We start from the raw sequence: 24,609 nt of genomic DNA, 5'->3' as shown, positions 1-24,609 counted from the left end.
CCCAGATGTGAGAGTCTATGCGGTAACATGGCTGTGTGCAGGGGCACAGTAGGTCAAACAGGGTGTGGGATTTGTGCCTGTGTAAAATTGTAGCTAGGCTACATCCGTTTATGGAGGCAGGCCAGTACGTGGCGAGAAAGCTGGTGAGTGGTCCATCGAGTCAGTCGTCAACATTATTTTCTATATCTGTGTCTTGAATGTCCTGACCATCCACTCAGCTTCCAAATTGGATGCAGAATGGAAAGGGGGGGGCCTTGGTCAATTGCTCAATGCTACTCCATTGCCACAAATTCTGAAACACAGACACCGTGAACTGAGGGCCATTGTCATATTGGACGTGTCCTCCAAATTTATTTAACTTTATTTTTCCCTTGAGGAAGCCATAGGGAAGACAGTACTGTCTAAGGTGGAGAGGGATTATTTCATTAAGCACAGGAAACCTAAGGCCATATTATCTGATAATGGCCTCAAGTTTACATCAGAAGTTTGTAAGAAGGGTCTTGGGGATTGTGGGGTACATATCAGTATACAAGCAACCTAGCTGAGGGGTTTCTGTGAGAGATTGGGAAATCATGTTGCACATATACTAGTGAGTGGACATAATACTTGTGAGATCCAAGTTTCTCCCAGTGTATGCAATGTTCAGTCAGTTGACTTTGTCCACAATCGCTGATACTTCGAAAGTGACCATGCTGTCATTTACAAGGTAAAACTGTAGCAAGTAAGTGTTGTACAAGTGAATTTAAAACCTCAGTTTGCAGAGAAAATCCAGAAAGGTCACACACACACACACACACACACACACACACACACACACTCTCTCTCTCTCTCTCTTTTTCTCTCTCTCTCTGTAAATACTAGTACCGCCGCACAGCGAAAGATGATCAGTGCCAGAAGTTATCAAGAATTAAAATTACTTAAATATTGAGTGAGGTGGCAATAACTCTGTCCACTTCTAGACGAGGGAGAGAGCAGGATTCAGTGCAGGATTTAAGCAAAAACCTTTGGCTTATAAGGTTACTTGATAATTTAATCTCAACTGCTTCCTTAATAACTCTATCAAAATAGCTGGAAGTGCATGTCAGAATCTCCTTGTTATTACATTCCATAGGATGACTGGTGCCAAACAACATTCTATAATAGCTGATTACCTCGACTGTTGTAACCATTTGTGATACTTATGCTCAGTACAACGGTCCTACAAGATCCTGATTGTCTGACCAATAGATGACAAGCCACAACTGCAATGAATACCATAGACACCCATATTACGCAAACCAAGATCATTCTTAAAGGAACCTAAAACAACCCTAATATTAGATGGAAGTTGGAAAACACATTTGACATTATATTTCTGCAAAATATGACAAATAATGTTGGCAGTGCTCTTTGCATAAAACAGAAAGGCCATAGACCTTGGTGCCAACTCAGTATTATCATCACTCACCTGGTACACAGTTGACTAATAGTGCCACACACATCTGATATTTCTTTCACTACATCCATTCTGATGGAAAATGACCATTGGTTAACTCAGCTGACAAACTCTCAGGATCTGAAATGATATGGACACTTTGAACCAAGGAATGAAGTATCCCTTTACACTGAGTTGGATGGTAACAACTATCAGCCCATAGAAACAAGTCAGTGTGAGCAGGCTTTCTATGAACAGCATGTTGCAACAAAACATCAACCTTCCTCCTGACCAACATATCAAAGTAGGTAAGGCAGCCATCCTTCCCACCTCCACCGTGAAATGAGCATTCGAGTGCACTGAATTCAGGTGTTCTAAAAAGTAATTTAAATTATCATTGTCATGAGGTGAAACAACAAAAATATTGTCTACATATCTGAAAAAAGATGCAGGTTTCATAGCTGCTGACTCCAAGGCACTTTCCTCATCATCTTCCATAAACACATTTGCAATAAAATGTGACAATGAGCTTCCTATTGCAACTCCTTATGTCTGGTCATTGAATAAAAAGTACGTGGCAAACCTAACCTCAATTAACTGTAACGAATCAGCCAGAGGAACATATTTATGGAAGACTTTGAGGAATGTGCCTTGGTGTCAGGAACTTTGAAACCTGCATACTCTCTCTCTCTCTCTCTCTCTCTCTCTCTCTCTCTCTCTCTCTGTCTCTCTCTGTCTCTCTACCACCCCAGATACATAGATGATATTTTGTTGTTTGGCCTCATGGCAGTGAGAATTTGAAAGACTGTTTAAAATACCTGAATTCAAATCACCTAAATATTTGTTTCACGATGGAGATAGAAAAGGCTGATGTCTTCGCTTCCTTGATGTGTTGGTCATGAGGAAGACTGATGATATGTTGGGATGTGCTGTTTACAGGGCGTCTGCTCACACTGACTTGTACCTACAGGCTGATAAGTTGTCACCATCCAGCTCAGCATGAAGGGGTACCTCGTATCTTGGTTCACAGTGCTTATGTCACTTCAGATCCTGAGAATTTTCCAGCTGAGTTCACCTATCTTGAGGTCACCTTCCATCAGACTGGATATAGTGGAAGACAGATAAGATGTGTGTTGCACTATTGACCAACATCGACCAACTGTGTACCAGATGAGTGATGATAATCTGAGTTGGCACCAAGGTCTATGGACTTCCTGCATTATGAATGGAGCATCTCCAGCTAGACTGGTTGCATTTTAAGAAATATGATGTGAAATATGTTTTCTGGGCTCTATTTAAGGTTGGGGCCCTTTGAGGTTCCATTAAGGATGATCTTGGTTTACATAAGTTGGGCATCTGTTGAACACAACAGTTGCATTTATGGCACATTATATATTGGTCAGACAATTAGGACCATGGAGCACCAGTGTATTGAGCATAAGCAGCACACAAATGTACAACAGCTGAGTAAATCAGTTATTGCAGAACACTGTCTTGGCACCAGTCATCCTATGGAATATAACAACATGGAGATTCTGACACGCACTTCCAGCTATTGGGACAGTGGAGATTAAACTAGCGAATAACAGTAAATAGAGGTGGGGGTTTTGGTTGACATTCTGTGTTGAAGCCTGCTCTCTCCCTTGCCAAAAAACAGAGACAGAGTTAATGCAACATCACCTGTTGTTTAGTAATTTTCACTATTGGTTACTTCTGGTATTGGTCATCTTTGGTTACGCGGTGGTGCCAAATTTTACATAGTGTGAAATGTTATCTTTCCAGAAGTGTCGTGCAAAACAAGGTTTTAAATTCACTTGCACAACACTTACCTGCTGTGGTTTTCCCTTGAAAACGACAAGATGGTCACTTGCCAAAATATTGGCCATTGTCAACAACGTCACCTGCCTGCAGTCATGTAAATGTTTTGCACATAATACTTGATTAGAACATGAACTGAATTTTGAAGTAATAATTAATGATTTAATACATAACAATACTGGTTAAATCCCTAGCAAAATCAGGTTAGGGATGAACCTGAGAAATAATGTAGAAAAGAATATGTCTTGCCCACCATGGAAAGAGCTAACTTCAGCAGAGAAAAGAAAAGTTGTGAAAGGGGGAATGGAAAAGAGCACCCAAACTAGGAATAAGGGGCATGATGCAAACACGGTGTTGGTAAAAACACATGAAAGGTCCTGTGAAACCAACGGTGAATTCTCAAAGTTTTTTGGAGGTCATGAGAGACCATTTGAAGTAGCAGATACTCCCCACACAAATGCTTTTAAATTGAGATACTCTAAATCCCTAAACATGTTTGGAATGAGAAATACTAAATTATCTCACATGGTATGAGGGAAGGAAAAATAATGAAAAGGCAGCAGAAACTTCACCCCTGAGTGAACATGAATTTGGTGTACACTGCTTCCCAAACTGCTTGCAGTTTTATTTAATTTTCATATTTTTTCTGAACTGCATTCCCTTAACCTTATATGTTTTCTATTCAGATATTTGTTTTGAGCTGTAATATGTATCCTAGAGTATGACAAAAGAAAGAGAAGTATTACCAAGTGATTGAGAACTGTGTATATGGGTGTAGGTGTCATAATTGTTAAGTAAGGATGAAAGAAAAGCACTTGTTAAGATCTGGACCAAGAAAGAAAAATGGTGTGCAACAAAGATTCTCAACTAAATTAGAATGGCTATGGCAGCATTAACAATTTCAACTGTAGATTAAAGGGGCATCAGAGAAGGAAGAATAATAGTGGGAAAAGATGTGGGAAGCATTTTGAAATGACAATACATAAATGGTGGCCCTCTCTTAAGAAATGAAAATCATAAAGTATGCATGCATAAAATACTGCAGAGTAGATTACTATTTGAGTATAAAAATATATTTGCAGAAGTAAAAAGACAGCGTAACTCAAAAGGGTTAAAAGGATTTGAAGAAAGAATAGATAAGAGAACAAAATAAGAAAAAAGGAGATTTTACTGAATGATTACCAAAATATAAAAGAATGAGACATTCTGATACAAGCCAGAACACTGTTGTCCCCCCCCCCCCCCAGTATTGTTTCTTTGTTTATTTGCTGCAGGTCAGGAAAGTGGGGAGAGTGGGGGAGTTCTCAAATAAGATACAGCTTACAAATAGAAGATAACTTTATGAATATTAGTGAAGTACATAGATGGAAGCAGGAAAGCTAAAAAATAGGAAGAAAGAATATAGACATTAAATGGGCAATTCAAGCATATTGAGCAATCTGGAAAAGAAAAACTCTGGGATGGAACAGTTATGTGTCATATGTCCACTGTGCATAATCTGACCTTGTGATAATAATGAGGTCACATAAATACCAGACACAAGGAATGGCCTTTAGTCCAATTATCAAAGCACTGGGGGTATAGCTTACAAACAATGTTGACACTATTCATAGAACGTGAGGTGGTCCCAGTTTCGAGATCAAACAGTCCACAGCAAGAGACAAGGAATTTCTACATCTTATCCATAATAGGCACTGAGTAATTATGCAGCCAAATAGGAAATCAATTTTCCAGCAGTCACTATAGACAAACCACAGAAAGGTGAGCTGAGTCTCAGTATTCCCAATCAGGGATAAGGTTCGTAACTGAGAATAAAAATTAGTGTAAATGTTACAGCTATCAAATGACAGTAGAGACTATAATTGTTTGAAAGAATATACTGTGGTTAGGAAGGGCAGTGCCGTGGAAATAATTTTCTCATGGGACAGCACTTATGCATATACAAAGATGGTGATAATGTCATGTACACAACTTCGTACACAGGTGAATCATGTTTCTGACATGATTATAGTGCACAATAGGAATTAACAGACTCTGAACGTGGAATGATAGGCACCTGAGACATTCAATTTGGAAATCGTTAAGGAATTCAATATTTAGAGAGGCAAAGTGTCAAGGGTGCGCTGAAATACTAGATTTCAGGTGTTACCTCTCACCATAGGCAACAGTGGTCGACAGACTTCACTCTTAACGACCGAGAGCAGTGTTGTTTGCATATAATTTTCAGTGCTGACATGCAAGCAACATCACATGAAATAACAGCAGACATCAATGTGGGACGTACCACAAACATACCCATTAGGACAGTGCAGCAAAATCTGGCAGCTGATGACTGATGAAAGTGCCTTTGCTAACAGCATAACATTACCTGCAGCACCTCTCCTGGGCTCGTGACAATTTTGGTTGGACCCTAAATGGCTGGAAAACCGTGGCCTGATCAGATGAGTCCTGGTTTCAGTTGGTAAAATCTAATGGTAGGGTTTCATTGTGGTGCAGACCTCATGAAGCCATGGACGCAAGTTGTCAACGAGGTGCTGTGCAAGCTGGTGGTGGCTCCACAATGATGTGGGCTGTGTTTACATGGAACAGACACAGTCCTCTGAGCCAAATGAACTGATCATTGACTGGAAATGATTGGGCTAGTTGGAGACCATTTGCAGCTGCTCTTGGACTTCATGTTACCAAACAACAATGGAATTTCTATGAATGACAATGTGCCGTGTTTCCAGGCCACAACTGTTTGCGACTGGTTTGAAGGACATTTTGGACAATTCAACTGAATAATTTGGCCACCCATATTTCCTGACACAAATCCCATTGAATATTTATGGGACATAATTGAGAGGTCAGTTCGTGCACAAAATCCTGCACCAGCAACAGTTTGGAAATTATGTATGGCTAATGAGGCAGCAAGGCACAATATTTCTGCAGGGGACTTCCAACAACTCGTTGAGACCATGCCACCTTGATCTGTTGCACTAAGCTGGGCAACAGAAGGTCCAAAACAGTATTAGGAGGTACCCCATGACTTTTATAATCTTAGTGTAATTTTTATTGCAAACTTTTTAGGGGCATTCAATGAGTAATGTAACACTTCTCCCCCCATCTCCCCACAGCAAGCCGGTTGATTTTATTCACGATTCCAACACACCATATTATTCTCCACTCTTTTGGCTACAAAACCCTATGTTTCAACATAATCTCCACTCAATGTGACTGCATATGCCTCCTTACTGGGAAGGCCTGTATGCCAACATGGTATTGCTCTACTGGTTGACATTAGAGCCAACATTTTGCTGCATCAATAACCTTCACATCATCCACATACTGCTTCCCATGCAGTGCACCCTTCATTGGGCCAAACACATGGAAGTTGGAAGGTGCGAGATCCAGGGGTGTAGGATGGATGAGGAAGAACAGCCCACTAAAGTTTAGTGAGCTCCTCTTGGATTTTCGGGCTTGCATGAGACCTTGTGTTGTCATGGAGAAGGAGAGGTACATTTGAATTTTTGTGGCAACAAACATGCTGAAGCTGTTTATTCAATTTCCTAATCATATCATCTTACACTTCAGAGCCAATTGTTACACCGAAACAGAATAACCTCTTCAGAGGCCCAGAAGACCATCACCATGACTTCATTGGCTGAGGGTGTGGTTTTGAACTTTTTCTTCAGAGGAGAAGTTGTGTAGTGCCACTCCATGAATTGTTGTTTTGTTTCTGGTTCGAAGTGACACATCCATGTTTCATCGCCTGTGACAATTATTGACAAAAATCTGTCACGATCAGCCTCGTAAGGCAATAGCAATTTTGCACAGATGGTCCTTCATTGCTCTTTATGGTCTTCTTTTAGGCAGCATGGAACCCATTGGGCACACACCTTTGAATACCTCTTAGCTAGTGGATGAGTGTGCCAGTACTACCAGCAGAGACAGCCAGTTGTGCAGTGAGGTGTAAGATTGTGCCCCATAAATGACCTTGAATGAGAGTGTCTGCATGTTCCAATATTGCAGGAATCAAAGTTGTGTGTGGCTGGCCAGCACATGGGAGATTGGACAGCTCTGTGTGACCTCATTGCGGTGATGATGGGTCCCTCATTCAATGACTCTTCTTGCTTTTCTTCACTTCCACATCTCTGTAGATATTCTGCAAGTGCCTATGAATATCTCTGATGCTCCAGTTTTCCACCAAAATAAACTCAATGACAGCCCTCTGCTTGGAATGCACCTCAGTTACAGATGCCAGTTTGAAGGTCACCTGTAGTGCTGCCACCTATTGAACTTCATTAAAGTATAGAGACTGAAGTAGGTATACTGCATGATGTCTCACAACAAATTCTGCATTTTTTCAACCAAACTGGATGAGAAAAAAAATGTTGCATTACTTATTGAACACCCCTTCTAGTATATTTTTTGCAAGATTTTGACCAGACCCAGAAAAGTCTGTTAAGGACACTGATCAATGTTGCAATGGCTTTTACTGCACCATAAGGCTGACATTTTGTTTATTTATACTGAAAATAAGTAAATGCTAGGGCTATGTGTATCAGATTGACATTTACAACACTACTCAGATGGATAAGAAGGCTGAATCCGGAAATTTGAAAAAGGTGCATTGTTGTGATGAAAGAATCTTTTGTTGTAAAGAAACTGGTTAATGGTTCCCAATATACTCCAGCTCATTATTCTTTCACAATAACATAAAGAAATGTGGGGAGATATGTAACAGTTTTGACATATTGGTGTAACATCTTTTCATTTATCAAATGCAATGCAATGCCACATTCAGGATAAGCAGATGGATGCCTTCATGTCTTTTAGGTAGCAAACAAAGACACAGAGGATTGAGCACCTCTAATACTGGACAAGGAGCCTGTCATTCATGAAAAACTTGAGAGACAGTTTAAAACACCACCTCTTTTTGTTACTTTATAAACTCTTATGCTGTCAAATTTATGACCAAATAAGAGAGCAGTATATACTAAGTTTCTATAATATTCTGAACCATGTGAGGATCTAAAATATTAGGTAAATAAGTAGGCTGAAAACCAACCAACAACAGTGTTACCTGGTGGGGGCAGGAGCAATGAAACAGATGTGAGAGCACAGAAGTAGTGAAAGAGATGTCAGAGAACAGGAGTAGTGAAAGAGATGTGAGAGCACATCCTCTGTGAAGCAAAAGAAAGTAGAAGGTTGTCAGACACATAAGCACAATACTGCATGTTGGCACAAGATTGCATGAGTAATAGTTTCAAACACATGGACGGCTGCCATTCTCTATGTCATGCAGAGGTTGATGCATGTGAGTTATGCTACAAGTAACTGCAGATGGGTACTTCATTGATAAGCACGTCAGGCAAAAATAAAATTTGTCACTCCCAGGAGATATCATGCTAATAGTATTAAATGCTGCAGCTAGCCTTTCTTCAGGTTTGCTGTTATCCAGCTAAAGCCACTCAATAATTACCTGTAGGTCCTGCAGAGCTACCAATTTGAGAGCATGTTGACTTGTATGTTTCACCCGCTGTTCCAAATAGTCACAGACACTTTCTATAGGATTAAAGTCAGGTGATTTTGCGAGCCAGTTGAACTGCAATAGGGTGCCTAAGTGTTTGTCAAACCAGGACCTTATGCGCGAACATTGCTGTTGTCATCTTGGGAGACTGCAACGTCCACAGCGTACTTATAATGAAGGTGCAGAAGAAAGATACTTATCATGATGATGAAGAAGAAAGAGCAACACTTGGTCACAAAGAATGCTGAAATACACATTCCAGTTCATTTTCATGGTAACCCAGGTGATTGGGTAAAAATCATGGTACAAAATGCATCCCCAAAACATCACAGAACCACCTGAGACCTGAACTACATCCTCAAAATAGCATGGACTGAACATCTCATTGGAATGTAACTGCACACAGGGTTTTGCATCATTTAAAAAGAAGGATTAGAAACTGAGAACAACAGATTCTGAAACCTGTTGTCATTGAGAAGATGTGGTCATAGTTCCTATCTGGAATTCTGTCACATCTCCATATCAACACACCATAATGGCCTGCTCCAAATGACCAAGGGGCAAATACGCATCAAATGGCCAAGGGGCAAATACGCATCACTTCACTGCCACTACTTATGTCAGTGGTGGAGAGTCATAAGATCGCCTAGTACCACCACACACACACATTTCTTTCAACAATAAACTTTATTACAGCCAAACATTCATATAAAATTCTTCAGTAGCTAAACTAGTTTCAACTTAGCAGTAATGTTCAACAGCCCATACAATTATTTGGTGGCCTTCAACATCATTTCACACAGATGTTTGCTAAGAATAATTCTAAGGAGGACTGAAAATGGCTGAAATCAGTTAGTCAAAACAGTCTTTCACTTGTGTGATGAAGAACCAATGAAGGAAGTGAAATAAAGCCATTGCATGAATGACAGTGCAGAGGGAGCAGATACCAATGATAAGGTGCCCATCTTGCTGAATTTGGGTTCATTTTTTTTTTACAGAAAGTTACACTGTTGTCAACATTAAATAGAAAAATTGGGGTTGAAACAGTAGAAACAGTGATAGAATTCTACTATCTAGGAGGCATGATTCATGAAATGGTCAAAGAAAGGGAGACATGAAGGGCAGATTGGTATAAATGAAGAAAGCTTTTTTAACTACTGTGGTATGCTGGTATTACAATATCAATGAATTTAGGAATATACCGGGTGGTCAGAAGGTCAGTATAAATTTGAAAACTGAATAAATCACGGAATAATGTAGATAGAGAGGTACAAATTGACACATATGCATTGAATGACATGGGGTTTTATTAGAACCAAAAAAATACAAAAGTTCAAAAAATGTCCGACATATGGATTTCATCTGATCAGAATAGCAATAATTAGCATAACAAAGTAAGACAAAGCAAAGATGATGTTCTTTACAGGAAATTCTCAATATGTCCACCATCATCCCTCAACAATAGCTGCAGTCAAGGTATAATGTTGTGAACAGCACTGTAAAGCATATCCAGAGTTATGGTGAGGCATTGGCGTCGAATGTCGTCCTTCAGCATCCCTAGAGATGTCGGTCGATCACAATACACTTGTGACATCAGGTAACCCAAATGCCAATAATCGCATGGACTGAGGTCTGGGAATCTGGGAGGTTGAGCATGACGAAAGTGGCGGCTGAGCACACGATCATCACCAAATGTCACACACAAGAGATCTTTCATGCGTCTAGCAATACTTTCTGGTGCAACACATAATATAGAAGGGAAACTTGGGGTGAAAGCTTGGCAAAAAGAATCTGATATGTCATGAAACAAACAAGGCATTAAAAATTAAATGGACAATGTACTAAATAAGTGGGTATGTGGGTATTAGAAACAACAATACTGAAAATAGTCTATGGAAAACCTTTACCAATATACTGGCAACTGTGATTTGGAATAAATAAATGGTTAACTTGCTAATGCAAAGAGATGATACAAGGGGAAATAACAAATAGATTAAGACTGGAGAACAAAAACAATTCAGGTATATTAAGTACACACAGATGGAATGACTGTCCCATGATGTGAGGAAGAGAAATATAAAAATGAAATAATAATGATTACTACAAAAAGTAAATGAGTTGTGTTACAGTAAAGTTGACATATTATTAACTGTGAATGACAGGAATGGAAAGTCGATTTTCAACGACAACAATACTATAATTAAAATTTGAATGCTGCAAAGTGTCTGCTTTTCCTACAAATAAAACTCTGCAATCTAGAAGCAACCAATTGTCTCAGCAGATTATCTATCCTCATTTGACACAGGAAAAGCATTTCATTGTTTAGAAAATTACTTGAGCTGTAAAGAACCGTTAGCACCTAGAAGGCAGACATCTCTCTTATGCCAGAGGCAGTAACCTTCCAAATTATTTTATAAATCAAACATTATTGAGAGGGACGTTTGTGCCAGTTCAATATAGCCCAGAATAATTGTCCAGTTTGACTTCCGTAAGTATCGGCAATCTGGACAGAAATTTAAGACTGTTCACACTATAATGACCTAAATGGAATTTATTGTTGAAAGGCACTAAAATTTATACATGGTGATCAGGAACAGTCTGAAAGAACTGTAAGGATGTTGCAGGGTAGGTCGTGCTGTACTGATGTGATGCACTGCACAATTTCCGAGCTAATTAGCATTCAAGTCCGTCAATCGGACTGCTGCATTAACAAATTCAAGCAACCTGCCAGAAACAGTGTCAGTTGTTCCGAAAGCATACAAGAGCACTCAGGCTTTGGCTCCAGTTCGATCCTTACTATCATCCTGTATCCCATTTTTTTTACTGCTCTCTTGTTCGGTTTTAGGAAACCAAATGAGAAATCATTTGTCACCACAGTCACTGGCAGGCCTTTCGTATTTGCGCACATAACAGCCTGACTGGATAACGTCAATGCTGATCAACTCATTAATGACACAGCACATTGAATTTTCTCCTTAACAATTATTTCTCAGCACAAGCTACCCTGCAGCACTCTTAAAATCTTTTCAAATAGTTTCTGACCACCCAGTCATGAATATAAATAATTTAGCAGCTCAGTTTCATGACACAAAACATATATCAGTGCAAGTTACAATAAAACAAACAGAACTACTTTGAGAGAATGACCTTAGTGTCAATTCCCTTAAATTCCAATTTTTTTTATGACTACGTGTCTCTTCGCACCCTCAGAAGTGAATTCCTCTAAACCTGGGATCTGAGTGACCTGCCCTTCTTTCCAAACTTCCCCAACCAATCCCTCTTTACTTCCTGAAAAAAATATAAAAGTTCCAAAAGCTTGACAAGTTTCTCTCCAACACCCGTCCTGAGTATGTGTGTTTCTATTTGCAGTACCAGGAACTTCGCCTTCTGAAGCCAAGTTCTGATCAGCCACTCTGTCTCCTTGTAATTCTTGTTTAAATTTCCTATGGTTCAATTAAACGAAAAATCATGTACTTTATGTGTTCAACATCTGTGATATGGGAATGATACTCACTGCACAGTGTAAACAAAATTAAGCTGTTGTTGAAAAGCTAAAATTCGATCTATTTTACAGACTTCACCAATGTTACAGATTTTATTTCTAACTGTTAAAAAGAGAAATATAGAGGTATTTCTGTCCATGACAGCTGTTGTTCAATATCTCAACTTCTAGCAAAGAAAAATAAAAATAGCAAATGTTGAATAGGTATTAACGTTTACTTGCCATTTTAAATCAGAAACATTTTATCACAATAAAAAACTTAGTGACAAACAGCAGGAAGCTAAGCATTTGAAAACAAACTTTCAAGCAATGATTTTGCATGATACTGTCATCCCCATCACTATTTCAGTTATTACTAGTGGAATTAATATACTTTCCATTGCTGTTTAAAATTACGCCAAGGACTTGCTCTTAAAAGGACTTGTTTGTTTGCTTTACAGGGCAGGTAAAATATCAAGGGCTGTATAAATCAGTGAAATGCATGTTATAGTAGGTAATATAATGTCTGAAACATAGTTTCAGTACTGTTAGGAAGAATTTGGAGATATTTAAAGTGACAGTATTAGATCCATCAACATATATCCATCAGGTTTGAAAATATCCCACAAAACAAATTTTCAATATTTCTTTGGTTGCAGTTTTTTCAACTTTGTTGTATTTACCTATAACAGTTCCATCTAAACTGATCATTCACCTTTGGGCCTTCAGTAGTTATCTAAGAAAGCGTAACTAACTTCAGAAATTTTCAAAATAAAACAGAATCAATTTGTCTTAGAACAAAACTAATATTCATGTATCTCAAAGCACTCTCTTCTGTTTTAAACTGTGATTACCATTACTTCTACATCTTCAACAAGCATATACTTTAAGTTCAGATGGCAGAATACAAAAACTAATGCAGTCTGAAATGAGAGATCAGTTTCACAATTTAATACTGGGAAAAATACTTTTTGTGTAGTACCTTTGGCCCTTCTCCTCGATTAGAGTCCTCACTAGATGTAAATGTGCTACTGGTGTCGATCCCAGAATCTTTGGTCTGTGAGTCCTGAGAACCCTGGCGATCTGCACCCCATCGCACAGCACTTCCGAGGTTCATCCAGTCCCGATCAGGACGGTCAAAGCGCACAGTCTTCTTTCTGCGTTCTGTGAAACGTCGACTGTCTCCTTCTTCCCACAGTTCTGAACACTCTTTCACTATTCTATCACGAAAAGCAAAGTATCGATCACGATAATCGTTGAGATCACGTGGAAATTTCTCCACTTCTTTCCTAGTTTCGTGTCTGTGCCGGCTACCGTTGCTGGAATGTCTTGAGTCTCTGTGAGATGCATAATGATTGTGGTTGTTGTGGTGGGTATTGGAATGGTGGCGATGGTGATGCAGGCGAGTCTGATAGTTTTCTACTTTCCCTACTGAAAATGTGACAGCAAAAACAAAATGAGAACTTGGGTTAGGTACAGGAAATGGCACAACACAAAATTTTCATACATGATACATTCATTTCACTTCTGCAAGTAAATCATTTGTTGTTGGGGAAAGGCATACAATTAACTACAACAACATTTGGAAGAGCAAAAATAAATAACATAACACTGCCAAATGCACACACTGCTAAGCACTGTACAAACTAGAGCAAGGAGTTTCCATTTTCAATAGCAAAACTTTGGGATACTCCTTTGGTTTCAACTAAACTATTATGGTAATAGTTACAAAGATCACACATAATATGAGTAAAATGGCAGGGTACTGATGAGCAGCAAACTTGTGTCATATTAAGGCAATTTGGTTTACAAACCAAAATTCATCTTTCGAATTCCAAGGAAGTACTGATAATTTTGTTTCTTCCAGTTTTATGAATGAAGAGTATATCTGGAATAGACTTTAGAATTAGAGACACTGTTATTTATTTACAACAGAAAAATAAAATTCCTAATATGCTGAAAAAGTTCCAGCATTTGCCATTCATCGTTACTTGGGGGAACACTGCTACATCTGTAGAAATCTTAGGGTACCATCCTGAGGAAAATTTCATGCAAAGGAAAAAAAAATGCAATTTGTCTCCATCTTTTTCACACGCATTCCCATTCTATCTTCAAATTCAGGCCACCAATGACACAATGACACACACACACACACACACACACACACACACACACACACACACACTATAAGAAAAAGAGCACAATGGAAAAATTATTCAAGCTCATTTTGTACACCTCAGCTGCAAACATAGACAGACACTTATTAGGGCAGGGATGCCAACTTTAAAAAACGTATCTCACCGCCAGGAATTTCTTAATCTTTTCATCTAAAATGGCTTGTCTTTTCAATCTCTTCACAAGGTTGTCGGAATATCCTGAAAGAGAAAAGTGTATTTTATCATATGTGCAATAAGCAATGGGAGCAACAACTCAAATTCTTCAACACAGAACAGCTACTTTCTGCATCAGGTTCAAACCAGCAGTCTACACTCCTACTTTCACTATGCTCTATGATGAGGTTAGTAACTTTGATCAGAATATACTTCTGAATTATTTCCCTGTATTTAGTACAATTAAATGTCACAACAGTGGAAAGGCTATAGAAAGTACAAAAACCATGCTGTTATGATTGAAACAACTCGTTTGACACTTACACTAAAGTCAAGAGGAAATTTCCATAAATAATGAGACAATTAAACAGCTACACGTTAAAACTGTGTGTAATCTTTCAGTACACAATTAATCATCTGTGGTAGCATCAGGCTGCGATACAAACTGTAGGTCAAGCAAACAACCTTTAAAAGGTAGTTTCATTTTATCAGAAGTATATTAAGATATTGATTAGGCAACTAAACACATCATTCTAATCAACATGATATCTAAGGCATAAGACAGGTGTGAATCACTAACTCAGTCTAAAGATGACTTTACATATTATACCTGTTGAGATTATAGCTAGATTTGATTGTCAATAAATAATTCCAATACACCATTACACTACAAAACTATCTTCACATCATTAACCTGCTACAGCAAAGGACAAGAGTCCTCCAACCGTCATCAAAAGACAGAATTGGCAAACAATTTGTTAAATCTGTGAAGCAAAACACAAGCTGATCAGTTTGCGTGAGTAAACCACAGTTTTGTGTTTGTCAAGTGCAAACAATTCCACTGCACAAAGTCTGTACACTTGACAACAAGAGCAAATATACTGAAAGATCCTTGGCCACCTTAACATATGCAACTATCTTAAATATCTAATGAAATCAATGGTGTCATACTATTATTCATATTGATATTTAACAGGGTATTGTGGAAAAGTGTTTCATATGCAGAACTTTCATAACAGGTCTGAGTCCAGATTGCAATATTTTCAATATGTGCGAGCTAGGTGTGTGAGAGGATGTCATCTCAGGCTGCAAGTAATGAAGCCATGCAATTTCAAACTTGGACTTTCCCCATCCCAGCAGCAGCCTTGCATTTTCCTAATTGGACATATTTCACCAACCACAAGACATATATCAGTTTCTCCAGTTTCTCTTTTACAACACTGTAGACAATCCCTTAAAATCTCAACACACACACACACGGAGGGAGGGAGAGAGAGAGAGAGAGAGAGAGAGAGAGAGAGAGAGGGAGATGTTGAAAGCTCTGCTTTATGCACACACACACACACACACACACACACACACACACACACACACACATTGAGTCACATTTAACACACCTGAGGCAAAATGTGTTAGCATCTGATATACTAATCCTGCTGTAGTACTTCAAGATATTCACTGCAGGTGCACTGGGTCCATGCGACTCTAGAAAAGCTGCTCCATTTTATGCTACACAAAATTGGCAATTGTATTGGAAACATATTGGTTTTGGTCCCCTCTAGGACATATTGTACAGTGCCTTGCAGAGTATATATGTATACATAGATGCTCCACAGCCTACAACTGCTAAAAATGACAGTAATATTTTGCAAATCTGCAACCTTCAGCACTTTTCTCTCACTGGGAAATGAAATTGTTCCATAACATTCTCTCGACTTTCTTTAGTGAGGATAATTCACAGTTTTCACAAAATTTACATTCTATTCAGCTTCAACATTGTAAACATGATGTTCAGATGTGTGGAAATCAGGTCACCGTTACATAGCACCAAATTTCTGATAGAGATTAGCTAATAATAAAATTTTGTTAGCAATTAGATGGATACATATTTTTCACTGATCATAAGCTGCAGTCCAGTGTTCTAAAGGACATGACCTAGTTTATTAGAGATCATTTTTTATTTTTTAAAATAAAACAATTCAAATTATATCACAATGGTATGGAGAACTGTCTTCAGCTTCAAGCAGTGTCAGTTCTCCTAAGGGAGACAACCTGTCAGCTTCATATTCAATTGAGAGTCTCTATTTGAACAAAATTCTCTCTCAAGCTGCTGATAAATAGCCAGATATTTAATATTTCAATCCACAATTGGTATGTGTTGGCAAAAGCCATTCACCAGACATGACACCTCAAAGAAGAGCTCAATAACTTATCTCAGATGCTGAGTTGCAGATAGGCACAACAAAAAGACTGTCACAAATAAAGCTTTTGGTCATGAAGGCCTTTGTCAACAACAGACGACAGACACACACAAACACACACACACACACACACACACACACACACACACTCACGTGCAAATGCAACACACAAACACAACTGCAGTCTCAGGCAACTGAAACCACTCTGGTTTCAGTTGCCTGAAACTGCTGCTGCTGCTGCTGCTGTGTGTATATGTGTGTGTGTGTGTGTGTGTGTGTGTGTGTGTGTGTGTGTCGTCTATTGTTGACAAAGGTGTTAATTGCCAAAAGCTTTATTTCTAACAGTCTTTTTGTTTTGCTTATCTGCAACTCAGCATCTCCGCTATACAGAGAGTAGCAACTTTCCTTTTCATGATATTGTTACATCCCATCCTGGATTTTCTATTGTTTGAGTCAATAACTTGTCTGATGAGTTAGGACACCAACCAAGAAATTTGAAAATCTCACATTGTGAAAGATCCTAGCAGAATAAAACGGTGTGCCAGACTGAGACTCGAACTCAAGTTCAAGTCCCGGGCTGGCACACAGTTTTAATCTGTCAGGAAGTTTCATATCAGTGCACACTCTGCTGCAGAGTGAAAATCTCATTCTGTAAAAGTCTCATATCGTTCTTCAAGTCTCTCCTGTACACAATGCTCTTCCGTTTTCAACAATTAATCAATGTTTATGAAAATCAAGTGTTGGTTAGTACTTGTGGATATCAGTGTTGGTCAGTACCTGTGGATATCCTGCAAAGACATAATGTTGCTGGAATTCGATCTCTTATTCACCTGTGGTAACCAGAACACCATATTATAGTAATATAAAATTTACATGCAATATAAACTGACAAACAATAGAGCAACACTATAGTGTAATCAAAATGTGTAGACCCCTAGAACATTTTGTTGTAACAATCATGCGTATTCATTACATGCTAGTCACCCATATATTTTGCACTATTTTTCACTCATTTTCAGAATTTTTGCATTTGTTTCAGGTCTAATTGTTGTTCACAATGCAAGCAAGAGGTCTTGCAACATGATGGCTGGTACCACATACACAACATAGTTTGCATGAGTGAAGCATTCTGACTGGTCATGATTAGACAGCTCACTTGAGCACTTTAAGTTCATTGTTAGTGGTGCAGAATTATGTTGATGGTTTAGCACACGTACTTGACACACTTGACGTACTGTGAGGATCTCACAAGTGATCTTATTCTACCTGTATACAGAAATGTCATGCCATATATGTACCATTATACCACCATCTATACTAGGACCCACAGCATGTAATATGGAATGATATGCTGGACTACAGAGTAAAGCGTTCAAAAACTAAAATGGCCAAGTCAATCCACAATTTATTAATATAACCCAAATCTGTGAGAGAAATGGAAATACCAGTTTACCTGAAATAGTGTACCACCAGATAACATGTCACCTGCCCTGAAACACAACACACCGAATGGGGTGGCACAGTGGTTAGCACACATGACTCCAATTCAGGAGCACAGTTGACCTTCAGCCTTCCAGATTTGAGATTTCTCTGATTTCACTAAATTACTCCAGGGAAATGCTAGGATGGTTCCTTTAAAAGGGTACCACTGATTTCCTTTCCTTCTCCATCTACCCTTCATCTCAGCGCATGCTCCATCTTTAATGACCTCGCTACTGACACATGTTAATCCCTAATCTTCCTTCTTTGAGTCAAAACTGAATTGAAACTTTTCTTCTAACTACATTCTGATCTGACTTCAATATTCATAAAAACAATAATATATGAGAATGATACAAATGAAAACCTTTATTATTTATTTACTATGCGAATGAGACAGTGCAAATCAACATAATACACGACGTGTAATACAGGGGGTGAAAGCACAATACAGTGATTTAAGTGTGTCCCTGCAGTAAGTGTACAAATGATACAGAGAGTTTAATTAAAATGGACACAACTTATGTGGAAGGCTCTTTGCACCCAGCTCATGCATATCACATGGAGATGAATGTAAACACTGCCACAGTGGAAGAGTTTGGGAAGGAAAACAGGATTATTACTTAAACAAAATAGCCAATACTTTGGATGTTAGTGTTGATTCAGCACACAATATTGTCTATGGTGTGCCTTAATGCAATAATGTATCCGCAGAATGGGTGCTACATCAGTTGACTCCTGAATTGTGAGATTATTGTTTCAATGCTTGTAATGAGCTTTTGGATGACTTCCAGGTTGAATTTCTGGACAGAATTGTTACAGGAGATGAAACCAGCACTATCGCTAACCTAAAACGAAGAGATCGAGGTCAGAATGGTGCTATGGCTATTCACTACAACAAAATGATGGTGCACTCAATCGTCAACAAATAAAAGTCATGCTTACTCCCTTTTGGGGTGCAAAAGGAGTAATTTTGGAGCAATGCGTGGAAAAGGGATTAGCAGTGAACAGTAATTCATACTCAAATCTTCTACAAAATCACCTTCACTCTAAAATCAGGCATGAACAACTAGGGCTTCTGGATGGAGGTGTTTGTTCAACCACAGCAACAATACAGAATATGAAATTTGAATGTCTTGAACACCCACTTCACACTCTAAACCTCAGACCAAGTCTCTATCATGTATTTGATCGGCTCAAAGAAGTGCCTGAAGGCAAACTCTTCAGAAATGATGAACAAGTGAAAACTGCAGCGCATGAATAGCTTCATGCAATACCAAAAGAATTCTTTCACAAGGTAATCACACAAATCCAAATGGTAGTATGAGTACCAAATCAATAGTACAACTTTTAGAAATTTTGCACGCTAAAAGTTTTCATTTTTGTCACCTTTGTATTGGAGGCTGACACAGGACTGGCATCAATGACCAAGCCAGCTGTCACAACCTCCAATCCCGCATCTCTATCAATATGAAATAGCCAGGCAGTCTAACATCAAGCGACTGACAAGATTTTCCTGGTTAGCGCTCTAACTAGATGATTTATAACTTCTTCAGTTGAGAATTATTCTGTATACAGTATCTTATGTGCTATCTCTCTCTTAAAACGGGAGGGGGTATGACATTGGGGGCTGCATAGCCACAACCCACTCCTCATTTTACCCACTCTGTTTTACTGGTGTGCTTTGGGGAGGATCACCATCTGGTTATGGGCCAGAACTGGTACTACTATGATCCACAAAGTTTCTGTAGGCTATAGCTTATCCAAAATGGTATCTTTCAGTCATCATATCTGATTCTGCAGGTCAAAATGTAGTATAAGTATAAACGTCACAGTTTTATGACTCAATAGCATCATGGAGACAAGATGGATTATGTGAGGGTGCCTCTGAATCTTTTATGTGAAAAATCAATGTTTTTTTGATGAAACAAATGTTTTTCACATTCTACATCTTTATTCTTCATGTCTATATATTTGTAGTCCTGTGCCACTAGAGGTCTCAAAACTGTAGCATGTAACATGGCAGAGAGTAATGTAATGAAGTCTGTGCATGAGAAACAGCATGCTGTAATCAGGTTTCAAATTCAAAAAGTTCACAGCACATGGAGCACCCTCTCCTTCAGCATAACAATTCCAGATCACAAACGAGTGCTGCGTCATCCACAACAATTCAATGGCTTGGGTTCATTGTCACTGATCATTCTCCATACAGTTCCTACCTGGTCCCATCCAATTTTAAACATTCCCAAAGCTTAAAGAGCACCTCCGAGAACTTTACTGTGTTAGTGATGAAGCAATGTACGCAAAGATGAGGTTGTGGCACTGTCAACAAAGTCAAGCATTCTAAGTGATGGTATCAACAAACTGGTCCCTTGTTGGGAGAAATTATTTCGGCACAGGGTGACTATGTTGAAAAATAAATATCTGGACGAGAAGAATAAAGATGTAAGAACTTAATACCGCTTGTTTTATTTAAAAACTTTTCAACACACCCTAGTATAGTGAGTGAGATTCACAAACGAACAAGACTTATTGCTTGCAGCAGAGAGACACAGATGAGTGTGCATTAATTCTTGACAAATCTTTGTAAATGCCATAATGGAAAACTGACACATTATAGTGCACTGATGCACATTTAGGCAGACAGTGGGATTGTAAATTCCTTTAACTACATGGCAAGTATCAATGTTTATCGTAAAGATGCAAGATAAGTCGTGGTATAGAAAATTTATTTGGTAAACAGCATTGTATTCGAGAAAATATCACACTAGCAGTTGCAAATTAACATAATTTACAAACAATGGAAAATCCAGGATGGAATGTAACAATATTTTGAAAAGGATAGTTGCTACGCACCATATAGTGGAGTGCTGAGTTGGAGATAGGCAAAACAAAAAAACTGCCACAAAATGAGCTTCCCAACAACAAGGCCTTTGTCAAAAATATACAAAACACACACACACACACACACACACACTCACTCACACACACACACACACACACACACACACACACAAACTCATCTCATACATACATGACAGACATACATGACCACAGTCTCTGGCAGCTGAAGCCAGACTCTGGCTACTACTGACTGGGATTGTGTGTGTGTGTGTGTGTGTGTGTGTGTGTGTGTGTGTGTGTGTGTGTGTGTGTGCGTGTCTGTCTGTTGTCTATTGTTTACAAAGACCTTGTTGGCCAAAAGCTCAATTTGTGACAGTCTTTTTGTTGTGCCTATCTGCGACTCAACACCCCGCTATATGTTGAGTTGCAACTATCCTTTTCATACTGTTGTTAATGTAACTCACATAAGCTAAATTAGGAAGCAGAAGTTTTTTTTTTCTTTCCTCATACTGGCGGCTACTTTCTTGGTTGTTTACCAGATTACATTTAACCTACATAAGCACATGATATCTCAACCTCAACAGGGTGGACTGGTCTCTGTACCCAAGACAGAGAAAGCCATGTCCGCAGCTCGTGGTCTTGCGGTAGTGTTCTCACTTCCCGTGCACGGGGTCCCGGTTCGATTCCCGGCAGGGTCGGGGATTTTCTCTGCCTCAAGATAACTGGGTGTTGTGTGTCCTTCATCATCATTTCATCCTCATTGACTTGCAAGTCGCCGAAGTGGCATCAACTAAAAAGGACTTGCAATACGGGGTGGCCGAACTCCCCTGCATGGGGCAAGAGATAGCCATACCATGCACGCACCCACAGTGGAGAAGTCAAATTATCCTTTATTTCCTGAATATGATAAGCAGCCTTTTCAGTAGTTGCAGGGGTAATAGTATGGGTTAGTGACTGATATGACCTTGTAAAATTACCCATATGGCTTTTCTATGTTAGTACTGTGAATGGCTGACAGCAAGGGGAAACTACAGCCATTATTTTTACTACTATTTCTCCTTACTTGCGTAGTACAGACCCCTATTCTGATCTCTGAGCAGGGGATGCTCAGAAGAATGTTGTCGCCAGCACAAATAAAACTAGTGTTATATGGATTGACATTGGATGTTAGAGCCCTTAATTGGGCAGATAGGTTAGAGAATTCAGAAAGGGAAAGGATAAGTTGAATTTACATATAATGGGAATTAGTGAAGTGTAGTACTAGAAAAAACACAACCCCTTGTTAGATGAGTGCAAGATTATAAACACAACAAAAGAATAACATGCAGTACTTCAGAGAAGAGTGGAAGCTAGATTGCTTGCTTGAAGGTACTAAAGAGAATTTAGAAACACTGGAAGACAAGTACACGGCCTTAGAAGTAGGCATAATTAGGGGAAAGATGTTGGTGTCACCTATACGAGAATTAATGAGACCTCTGGAGGAAAGAGGAGCAGCTATATGAATATCAAGAGCTCAGACAGAAGCAAAGAAGAGATAGCTGAAAGGTGGAAGGCATGGAAAGATGGACTATATAAGGAAAATGAACTTTCAGACACTATTAGAGAAAGAGAATAGGAAGTGAATGAAGATGAGGTGGGAGATATGATACTGCAAGAGGAATTTCACACAGCACTGAAGGCCTTAAGTTGAAACAAGATCCCTGGAGGAAATAATATATCCTCAGAATTATTGAGATCCTTGGGAAAACCAGTCATTACTATTCCATATAGTGCACAAGGTACACGAGACAAGTGAAATGCCCTCGGAATTCATGAAAAATGCAATAATTACAATTCCAAAGAAGGCACGAGCTGACAGGGTTGACTATCAATTTATAAAATCAGGGTTGCAAAATACTGAAATGCATTTTGTACAGAGTAGTGGAAAAACTAGTATACATAAACCTCAGGAAAGATCAGTGTGGGTTCCACAACCTCAGGAAAGATCAGTGTGGGTTCCACAGAAATGTAGGAACACGCAAGGCAATACTCACCATGAAATTTAGAAGATTGACTGAAGAAATGCAAAACTACCTCTACAGAAACCATAATTTTTTAGAAATCTGACAATGTTAACTGGAAAACACTCTCTGAAACTCTGAATGTAATAAGGATACAATATAGTGAGTGGACAGTATCTACAATTTGAAAATAGAGAAGACTCCGGTTAGAAGGATTGAAGCACACAAAAGGAAAGCAGTAGCTCAGAAGGAAGTGTGAAGGGTTAGGCCTATAGCCTGTTGTTGTTGTGGTCTTCAGTCCTGAGACTGGTTTGATGCAGCTCTCCATGCTACTCTATCCTGTGCAAGCTTCTTCATCTCCCAGTACCTACTGCAGCTTACATTCTTCTGAATCTGCTTAGTGTATTCATCTTTTGGTCTCCCTCTATGATTTTTACCCTCCACACTGCCATCCAGTACTAAATTGGTGATCCCTTGATGCCTCAGAACATCTCCTTCCAACCAGTCTCTTCTTCTAGTCAAGTTGTGCCACAAACTCCTCTTCTCCCCAATTCTATTCAATACCTCCTCATTAGTTATGATATCTACCCATCTAATCTTCAGCATTCTTCTGTAGCACCACATTTCGAAAGCTTCTATTCTCTTCTTATTGTCCATGTTTCACTTCCATACATGGCAACAATCCATACAAATACTTTCAGAAACGACTTCCTGACACTTAAATCAATACTCGATGTTAACAAATTTCTCTTCTTCAGAAACGCTTTCCTTGCCATTGCCAGTCTACATTATATATCCTCTCTACTTCGACCATCATCAGTTATTTTGCTCCCCGAATAGCAAAACTCCTTTACTACTTTAAGTGTCTCATTTCCTAATCTAATTCCCTCAGCATGACCTGACTTAATTCGACTACATTCCATTATCCTCGTTTTGCTTTTGTTGATGTTCATCTGACACCCTCCTTTCAAGACATAGTCCATTCCGTTCAACTGCTCTTCCAAGTCCTTTGCTGTCTCTGACAGAATTACAATGTCATTGGCGAACCTCAAAGTTTTTATTTCTTCTCCATGGACTTTAATACCTACTCCGAATTTTTCTTTTGTTTCCTTCACTGCTTGCTCAATATACAGATTGAATAGCATCGGAGAGAGGCTACAACCTTGTCTCACTCCCTTCCCAACCACTGCTTCCCTTTCATGTCCCTCGACTCTTATAACTGCCATCTGCTTTCTGTACAAATTGTAAATAGCCTTTCGCTCCCTATATTTTACCCCTGCTATCTTCAGAATTTGAAAGAGAGTATTCCAGTCAACATTGTCAAAAGCTTTCTCTAAGTCTACAAATGCTAGAAATGTATGTTTGCCTTTCCTTAATCTGTCTTCTAAGATAAGTCGTAGGGTCAGTATTGCCTCACGTGTTCCAACATTTCTACGGAATCCAAACTGATCTTCCTCAAGGTGAGCTTCTGCCAGTTTTTCCACTCGTCTGTAAAGAATTTGCGTTAGTATTTTGCAGCTGTGGCTTATT

The 24,609-nt window shown here is 39.0% G+C and overlaps 1 protein-coding gene across 1 annotated transcript in view; it reads right to left on the bottom strand.

Moving 5' to 3' along the window:
• The window catches only part of LOC126237003 (regulating synaptic membrane exocytosis protein 2), a 1,236,422-nt gene that overhangs the window by 835,846 nt on the left and 375,967 nt on the right, over positions 1–24,609 (bottom strand). The window contains exon 6 of the mRNA XM_049946727.1: positions 14,527–14,577. Within this exon, the coding sequence (XP_049802684.1) occupies positions 14,527–14,577 (51 nt within the window). The remainder of the gene's footprint in view (positions 1–14,526; positions 14,578–24,609) is intronic.

Source organism: Schistocerca nitens, chromosome 2 (assembly GCF_023898315.1).
Source record: "Schistocerca nitens isolate TAMUIC-IGC-003100 chromosome 2, iqSchNite1.1, whole genome shotgun sequence".
Lineage (NCBI taxonomy): Eukaryota > Metazoa > Arthropoda > Insecta > Orthoptera > Acrididae > Schistocerca > Schistocerca nitens.
The sequence above is the reverse complement of the archived record's forward strand: the minus strand, read 5'-3'. Positions and strand labels throughout refer to the sequence as shown.